The sequence below is a fragment of the Clupea harengus genome, chromosome 7, assembly GCF_900700415.2.
Source record: "Clupea harengus chromosome 7, Ch_v2.0.2, whole genome shotgun sequence".
Taxonomy (NCBI): Eukaryota; Metazoa; Chordata; class Actinopteri; order Clupeiformes; family Clupeidae; genus Clupea; species Clupea harengus.
The window spans coordinates 21,862,900-21,872,899 of NC_045158.1; the positions used below are offsets into that span (position 1 = coordinate 21,862,900).

The 10,000-nt window shown below is 42.9% G+C and overlaps 1 protein-coding gene across 1 annotated transcript in view; it reads right to left on the reverse strand.

Annotated features, from left to right (window-relative positions):
- LOC105891586 (monocarboxylate transporter 13-like) overlaps positions 1-679 on the reverse strand; it is a 10,749-nt gene extending 10,070 nt beyond the window's left edge. The window contains exons 1-2 of the mRNA XM_042708113.1: positions 644-679; positions 94-302 (exon numbers count right to left, since the gene is read on the reverse strand). Coding sequence (XP_042564047.1) covers positions 94-302; positions 644-679 — 245 coding nt within the window. The remainder of the gene's footprint in view (positions 1-93; positions 303-643) is intronic.
- Positions 680-10,000: the final 9,321 nt, after the last annotated feature.

The window sequence follows — 10,000 nt, forward strand, 5'->3', positions numbered from 1 at the left end:
ACAACACCATTCTTGTGCAGTAACAGGAACACACACACACACACACATATAACAACACACACACACAAAACATGCATAAGTACACCAACTTACCGAACAGCTGCTGCAGGCCAGCCCAATGGAGGTGATCCAGGACACGGCCTGGCGCTCTCGTCGAAGTACCGCACAATCCACAAAAACACGCCCAGGCTGCGGATGAGGAACACCAGCGCCGACTCCACGAACATCGCCCCAACCACAGCCCCAACCCCCTCCGGAGGGTGCGCCCCCTGCCCCTGCCCTGGGCCTGGCGCCTCACATGACTGCTTGACAGAGGAGCAGAAAGGGGGATGGGGAGCCGAAGACAGAAGGAAGAGATAAAGAGTGGGTTTAGGCTCTAAATGTGGTTTGTATGCATTTGCAAAAGTCGGATTTCATGAGGGTTTTTAGCTGTCCAGACTTTCAAGGACTAATGTTGATATACAAAGTCCCGAAAGGTGGGTTTTTAACACAATTAGTGGGTAAAGAATATTGTTAAAATAATGAAATATTGTCGATGGTTTTTTAACTGGCAAGATGGCACCGCGGATGGCTGCGTCTGTGTTGGTGCACATTGTTTTGTTTGTTAATTCAGTGTGCTGCTTTAGGTGCTACAGTTTCCTACAGCAGCTTCAGGAGATATCAAGCTGCGCTTGGCCATCGTCCGTTTCTCTGGACATTCTGGTGAGTGGTGAGGGGTGCTCTCACTTAAGGCAGTGCAGTGATGTGCAAAGAAAGTGAAATGTGCCAGTGTGTGTGTGGAGAATGGGTAATAAAAGAAATGACTGAGCCTATAGACCCAGCTCCAGCGTACGATTGAAATAACTTTTTTTCGATAAAAAACTTCACTTGAGGTTCACTTGAATGTACTAAAATATATATTATAAAAAATATATAGATTATTGCATTGTTGTGGTGATCTTATTGATCCTAAGAGTTGGAGAAGTATTTGCAAATTTGGTGCTAACACACTGTGTAGTGCTGGGCAAATAAAATGAGCCGTCAACACTGACACCACTACACCGATGTATAACAATACAAAACACATACTTTGCTCTGGTGGGCCCCCTTCTTGAAGTTCGAAGCGTTCCACTGTGAATGAAACACCAGAGAAGGCTTTAAAAAAACTAAAACCAAAAGGTAAACTGATAATGTGCATGATTGCATCAGTAACTGTTAACTTACTTCAGATTCGTGTCCGGTGAAGCCATGGAGTTTCCACAGGAGGCATTGTGGGGTTGCCTCACCAGTGCCTATTGATGATTAATCAATGTTGAGCCATGCATACATAGTTTGGTGATAGTTCAGTGCAGTAGTGAAATGTAATAATGTTATCTCATTTCTGATGTGGTACTCCCTTGATACCATCTCTGATCTGATGATCTCTTCACCTCTCACCCTCTAGTGAAAGTGTCTGTATTGTATACCTAAAGACATGTCACACACACACACACACACAACACACACACACACACACACACACACACTCTCACTCACACACATACACACACACTCTCTCACTCACACACAACATCACTCACTCACTCACAACACACACTCACTCTCATACACAAAACACTCACTCACACACACAACCTGGTGGTGTGCCCTTTGGCTGTGAGATGTCCAGATGTGGGACGGTATTTCGGAGTGGGGGTGAGCGTGAGGCTGCTTGTCCAGACAGAAGTCCTGTTCTGAGCGGAGAGCCACTACTGTGCCTACCAGGGACAGAAAGATGGTAAACGTCATCCAAAAGACGTTTCGACGTTTCGATGCTCCAGATAAGATTTTACATGTAATGTATACAAATGTTTAGGCAGGATTAGTTTAAACTCTTCAGTGTTGGTGGTCAATTGCTGTGAAAATGAATTGCTGTAGTTTTTGATGGTTGATTGGAACTCCATTGCATTGTATCCTTGCTTCATTCATGGCACGGAGAGTTCCTCTTTAGCAACTATCAACATGATAGTGATGATTCAACTATCAACAGATAGTGATATTCAACTATCAACAACTATCAACACGATAGCGATGATTCAACTATCAACACGATAGCGATGATTCAACTATCAACACCGATAGCGATGATTCAACTATCAACACGATAGCGATGATTCAACTATCAACACGATAGCGATGATTCAACTATCAACACGATAGCGATGATTCAACTTCAACACGATAGTGATGATTCCGTCACTTTACCGCATGGCACCACTGTGTGTGGGCGAAGAAAATCCATGTACAAGGCAAAGTAATGAAGGCAAGTCATCAGGTTGTGCATTTGCCATCATCTTTTCATAAGTCTCTGGGCAAGATTTTCATGACGATCATGGATCATTTATAGTCCTTTTTCAATGCACCCTACGTTGTGCGAATGATTCTGTTCCATCCTTGGGATACATTTCTTGAAGAGAATGTGAAGTAGAGCTTCATCATACATATATGTGTGAGTTCTCACTGCTCTGTTGTAATGGTGATCTTCCATGACACCAGCAACAGATACTTCTGCAACAATACCAGGTAATAATTTCTTTCAACCCACCATCTTGAAACCGTTTTCATATAATGGATAGCAGGTTGCACATAGTATGGAATGCTCCCATCTGCAAGATTACATTCCTGAATCCATCTGCATGGTTTACACCTTCTTCCAACTTCTTCTTCTTATTATTCGTTTGTACCAATTTCTGCAATTAATCCAGCTCGAACCGCTTAACCGTTCAAATGTTGGCACTTAGGTCTTGTAAAGGACACTTCAGCTATGTATTTTTCTGAACTTTATACTTTAAGATATTAAAGAAACTCATTTTCCTTTCCATCTCTCTGTCAATCTACCTTTATTTCTATCCATCTCAGTCTACTCACACTTCATCTCTCTGCTTCAGTCCATTTTCTCTCCTTCTCTCAATCTTTTCCCTCTTCACTCTGTAACATTTACTACTAGTTGCAGTTAAGTGGGTAAACAGGACCATAGTCTAGGTTCATAGGCATTTAAAGTGGCATTATGTAGTAATTGTACTTCAGGGTTAGGGTTAGGATAAGCAGTTTAACCTTAAAATAACAGCTTAAAAAAAATGGGGGCGCTACAATGACTTTTAATTAAACAATGGAAATGTACATATAGTGAACACACCACAGACCATAGAATGAAATTAATTGCCGGCTTCTTTTATATAAGAATAGAGAAAAGTGAGTTGTTTTAGATAGAATAAAGAATTGGTACCATATGACACATTTACAATACAATTACCATATAACACATATGTTACATACAAATCTTTAAATTAATTAAATTCATATTCAATCCTTTTCTTTTAGGAATTCTATTTTGACTTCTGTTTAAAAAAAAATTTTTAACTGTAAACTTAAAATTATTGTTTAGTTTCTATTTGAGTTAACTCTATTTATGATCTGTTATATCAGTAAAACAGAATTCTAATAAATTCTCTTAAGTTCTCAATTTATCTTGAATTAGGCCTATTTAAACATCTAGTTTTACTTTCCTATGTTACACCTCAGCTAAACCAGAGAGTTGCTGGATAGCATTAGCACAGCACAACCATATCCTCCACCAACATAGAGGGAAAATAATATGCATACAATGCAATACAATCAAAATCAAGTTTCAAGTACAACATCCAAATGTCAAAAGAATACATTCGAAACACACTGTGAATGTAGTGGTGTAAATTCAGTTCAGTGTGTGGTAACTGGCTTGTTAACAAGTTCACTTTCTTACGACCACTTTGTGCAGTTCCTGAATTCCACTTGAGGTAGAAACAGTCTGTACAGATATATCCACTCTTACCAAGAAATCCTATGTTCACGCGAACTTCTAGTCGAAGTAATGAAGGTTCCTGTCAGTCCTACCATTCGTTGGACGAAAGGATTGATGCTCGTGACAGACACTGCTGGCCTCCTTCTCATCCAGCATCACTGCTGCTAAGAAGACTTTTTTCAATGACAAAATCAACGGTGCAACTGACGCTCGGAAACTATTCTCCACCTTCAAAACTCTGCTCTACCCTCCTCCTCCCCCCCCAGCTACTAACCTCACTGCTGATAACTTTGCTTCCTTTTTCACAGAGAAAGTGGCAGCCATCGGGCAACAGTTCGACCAACTGTCCCCCTCCCCTAAGGGCGCAACCGTCAATAGCTCATCTTTTCCTTCTTTCATCCCTCTCAGCGAGAGTGAGGTCTCCAAAATCCTAACAGGTAGCCGTCCAACTACATGCCCGCTGGACCCCATCCCATCCAACATCCTTCAAGCCATATCGCCTGCCGTCTTACCGGCAATAACACAGGTGATTAATGCTTCATTTAATTCTGGAACATTTCCTTCTCTTTTCAAAGTGGCTCGGGTAACGCCGCTGCTCAAGAAGCCGTCTCTCGATCCCACTCAGGTGGAAAACTATCGACCGGTCTCACTTCTCACGCTCTTATCTAAAACCATTGAGAGGGCAGCTTCCAAACAGGTCACCGAGTTCCTGTCAAAGAACAATCTCCTCGATCCGAACCAGTCTGGATTCAAAATCGGTCACTCCACCGAAACAGCCCTGTTGTCTGTAATGGAGGCCTTAAAAACAGCTAGAGCAGCAGCTCAATCCTCGGCTCTCGTCCTGCTTGACTTATCAGCTGCGTTTGATACAGTCAACCACCGCATCCTTCTGTCCATACTGTCAAGTATGGGCATTTCTGGCAATGCGCACTCCTGGTTTGAATCCTACCTCACTGGGCGCTCGTTCAACGTGTCATGGCAAGGTCAGCTGTCTGTACCTCACCGCCTCACCACTGGGGTGCCCCAAGGCTCGGTGATGGGACCACTTCTCTTTGCCATTTACACCACCTCGTTGGGCCCTATCATCCGCTCGCATGGTTTTTCCTACCACTGTTATGCCGATGATACTCAACTGTTTCTGTCTTTCCCTCCTGAGGACACCACGGTCTCGGTTCGGACTGTCTCGCTGATATATCCACATGGATGAAAAATCACCACCTTCAGCTGAACCTGGCCAAAACGGAACTGATGGTCTTCCCAGCCAAACAGGTCATCCACCACAACATCAAGATCAATACTGACTCTTTATCTCTTGCTCCATCCAAAACAGCAAGAAACCTCGGGGTCATTATTGATGACCAACTGACCTTCACGGCCCACATCGCCTCTGTCTCCAGGTCGTGCCGCTTTGCGCTATACAACATCCGCAAAATCAGGCCGTACCTAACCCAGTATGCCACCCAGCTGCTGGTGCAAACCTTGGTGAGCTCCCGCCTTGACTACTGCAACGCCCTCCTAACGGGCCTGCCGGCTTGCGTGGTGAAACCACTACAGATGATCCAGAACGCGGCGGCGCGTCTGGTGTTCAACCAACCGAAAAGGGCTCACGTCACCCCGCTACTCATCGAGCTCCACTGGCTGCCAGTAGCTGCTCGCATTAAGTTCAAGTCACTTATGCTTGCCTACAGAGTGCTTACTGGTTCTGCTCCCACCTACCTAAATGCTCTTGTAAGGGCAAATGTTACACCCAGGACGCTGCGCTCGTCTAGTGAGCGTCGTTTGGCACTGCCGTCCGTGCAAGCACGGCAATCCAGACTATTTTCATTTGTAGTTCCACGTTGGTGGAACGAACTGCCTAGTACTACCAGAGCAGGGGCGTCCCTCTCTACCTTCAAGAAGCTTTTGAAGACCCAACTCTTCAGAGAGCACCTCCCCTCCTAACTGGCACCTGACTAGCGCTTAACTTGCACTTCAGCAGTTACATTCCTGCACTTCTCTTTCCTCTTTTCTAGGTTGTTGTTTTTCTAATTCTCATGTAAAGTAGTATTTATTGTTACACCATGCTTTTTTATTGCTCTTAGCTTGACTGTTCTCTCCCTTGTACGTCGCTTTGGACAAAAGCGTCTGCTAAATGACTAAATGTAAATGTAAGAAAAGCAGGTGCTTTCCTCCAATGGGGGATGGAACAAGATTCCGTTCAGTGTGGTTTCTCCCGGGGAAGGCTCACCATCTATTCTTCTGCAAGCATGGAGCTAGGATGCTACAGCGGCTCCACGCGATTTCTCAGTAACTCTCAGTAACTTAAACTAATGTCAAAATAACCACAGTCTACCGACATAGACAGAACACAACTCAAAACACTAAACACTAAAATAAAAGTTTACAACAATGCAAATCCAGTCTTTTCAAGTACTTTAGCTCACTGGTTTCAAACTACTGTCTTTCTTCTATCTTGCTGTCTTCAATCTCATGTTCTACCTGAACAGGAAGAACTACCTTATTTCTGATTGGCTCTTGCAACTGTGCATTCTTAAAGCAACGGTGCACTTTTCGTAACTGGCTAAACTAATCATATGCATCACTATTGTATTACTTTTAAGATTCATTTTAATCTTTTTTAAACATTTTAATCAGATTAAATCATGGATTTTATAACTAATATGAACTTTACTCAGGTAAATTTTAATATTATTTATTCAACTATTTATTCACTTTTTTATGAACTAAATCATGTTTTTTTTAACCTGGGTTACAACTCCTTCTTCACTCTGTCTTTATCCATAGCCACTCTCGTTCACTCTTCTTGCCTTTCTTCCTAGGATCACTCTGTGTATCAATTCCCACTATTTTTCCAACCTTTTATGTCTTATTTTTTCTGACTTACTTTCAACCAACATGACTACACTAGCAACTACCTAGCATCCAGCTTAGCAATCACTTAAATTACCATAGCAACCACTATCACTACCAAGCAATGCCCTAGCAACAAACATAGCAACCACCTCAATTACCCTAGCAATCACTTCTACTTTTCCTTTGCATGCACTGGTGCATTTACTTTCAGTTAGAATTCACTATTCACCCCGAAAGGGAACATGAAAGTATTGCAAAGGGAAGAACTAAACAAAGGTTTGTATAACCATAAAGGGTTTATGTTGTTGGTTTCGAGTATTAAAGGTACAGACTTACCTAATAGATGACCAGATGTATTTTTTTAAACTGAGACTAGTCAGCAATCGTGGTTAAAATGTCAAGTTACCATCAACACACCTCAAGACCTTGCAGTCCAATCTCTCCTATCCTGAAGAAGAGAAAGAAATTAGGGAAAACGCCTGGCCCATTTCCACAAACACCTGACTGCCGTGATCGCACGCTCTATCGGCAATCTTCTTCCTACTTAAAAAGTAAAAACCCATAAAGCAAGACCCATGTTTTACGATCGCTGTTAATGATATACTCCTGTTAATTGGCAGGATAAAGTGCAAAGGTTAGTGTGACGATGTGCCGTCACTACACATGAGTATGTGCTCTGACTGCCATACCAACGAGCCTGGCTCTTTGGCGTTGCGGTCAGAGTGCATGTTTGGCACCCTGTAGACCCGGGTTTAAGTCCGGGTGGGGTGACTATGCTCTTCCTTCGCTACAAATGGTGTCAGAAGTCGGATGGCTTGCCGCGAGGTCATCGGAGGCGTGCCCGTAAAACCGTGTGAGGGACCCCTAGGTAGGTTGACCCCTGTGTGAGGGACCCCATAGATGGGTGAAGCACTTGTGTGTGGGGCGCTCTGGATGGGAGAAGTACGGTTGGTGGATGCACGAGGAAAGCCTGTGTGCGTGAAGCGCGAGGGTGGCTTCCCGAAGGTGAGGGCAGTGTGACGATGTGCTACGATACAGTGTGACGATGTGCTACGATGTGTCACTACACATGAGTATGTGCTCTGACTGCCATACCAAAGAGCCTGTCACTCTTGCTCAATCTTCTTTCCTTTCTTCTTATGATCACTCTGTCCATCAATTCCCACTCTTTTTACAACATTTTGTCAGCTTTCTCTGACTTAAATCAGTAGTCAAATAATTAACTCAAAGTGCTTCAAATGTAACCTATAAACTTAGTTACAACAGTCAGGGCCTTCACAGCAGAAGTGCATGTTGAAGTGGAACCTGTGACCCCCCCCCCCCCCCTGCATCTATAAGATCCTGAGCAAATCATATACTAGTGGCACCAACAACCACCCAACCCCCCCTTGAGGATGCCCCCCCACCCCTGGGCCTGATGCCTCACCATGGCTGTGTGAGAGGGGGGCAGAGACGGGGGCTGGGGAAGCCAAAGACAGAAGGCAGAGACAAAAGGGGTACAGGCCCTGGGCTCTGAGGGGCTATCAAAGTGGCCACTTCTCTGCTTCATTGTCCGTTTTTCTGCACATTGTGGTGAGAGTTGCTAGCCTATAGACCTAGCTCCTTCAGCGTACAATTAAAATAACCTTTTCCAAAAAATGTGTTTTACTATATATATATATATATAAATGTATATTATAAAATATATACATATATTATTGTTGCATAGTTGTGGTGATCTTATTCAATCCTCTAAGAGTTGGAGAAGTATTTGCAGATTTGGTGCTAACACACTGTGTAGTGCCTGGGCAAATAAAATGAGCCATCTTGTACAGCTACTGTTTCATACGGAACAATAAAGACACTGACACCACTACACAGATGTATAAAACGGCCCCTTCTTGTAGTTTGGAGTGTCCAGCTGCGAATGAAACACCAGAGAATGCTTTAAAAAAAAAACTAAAAACCAGGAGGTAAACTGACATAATGTGCACGATTTAATCAGTAACTGTTGTAACATACTCTCAGATCCGTTGTCCGGTGATCCCCAATCATGGGGTTTGCCTCACCAGTGCTTATTAGTGATTCATCAATGTTGGTTATTGCATAAATACTTTGGTGCTGATATTTACAGTAATACAGGGACAATACTCAACAGCTCTATTAAAACTTTGATGACTTACCTGAAATCCTGCATGAAGGAGGATATGGCCACTCAGAGTCTGTTGGTCTTCTGAGAGAATGCAAGCTGACAGGTTTTCATTCGGGATCTGCACAATGAGGATGAGATTAGGTTCCCCCTAACGTTTGCAAGGGTTTGCCAGAAAGAGTGGAGGCATTAGATAAGCAGGCTGCTCTTAAAACCTTCTTTTCTGAACTTGTTCTGCTTTTAGCTGATGTCCCTGTGATAATAAGCATTCAGACAACCGCCCAACCCCCCTCGCTTCCATGTGATGTGGGGCCATGAGACCTCATTCTCCTCATTAACTGTGCGAGAGACTTCTCCACACAAAGCATTTGTGTTGTCTGCTTTTAAACAATCTCCCGCTCATAATGACATGATTCCGGTGTGGTGACTAGCTTTGACAAGCTGAGGAATGGTTTGGCAAGCACTCAGTGGTTTTGGGAATGTCAACATGTGACATTCTTTCAGTCAGCGTATGAAGACATTTATGACAGATTGCCACAGTTTTTCCTGTCACAGTTTTAAATGAAAATATAATACGTTTTATATTGTTTGGACATTTGTAGTTGGACTTACTTACTTTGGAACCAGTAGGGTCCGGGACCTGCTTCTGAACATCAAACCTGTAAAAAAAAATGAATCCATTTGGTAGCCACATTTTGTAACGGGGTATAATAGCGCCATGCGTGTGCTATCGGCTACGTTCGCGTTGTCATGTTAATCTATTAATACATTTAGCATAACGATTGTTTAACAGACTGGCCGATAACCGATGCAGCTACGCTAAGCCTTTTTGTCAGTTTCTGACAGACAGTAATGGGAAAATAACAGGGTTATCCAATCACATCAACCAATCAAATTGTTCCATTTCTATGAAGCGTGCGTATTTTACCGGAGATGTCATCCATCAATATCTCAGCTCGTACTGCAGGTCTACGTACGTCCTCTCACTCTGGGTTTGTTTATGTACCGTGATGGTAATGCTATCATCATCATCATCATTATTTATTCAGGGAGAATTGACTGAGCACAGGGCTCTTTTGCAGCAATGCCCTGATTGAGGCTACATAATACAGAAGAACAATAAATAAACAAACCATAACAAAACAAAACAGACAAAATAAATAAATGAACAAAACACATTAAACAACTCAGAAATTAAGTATATAAAAAAAGCAACCTGA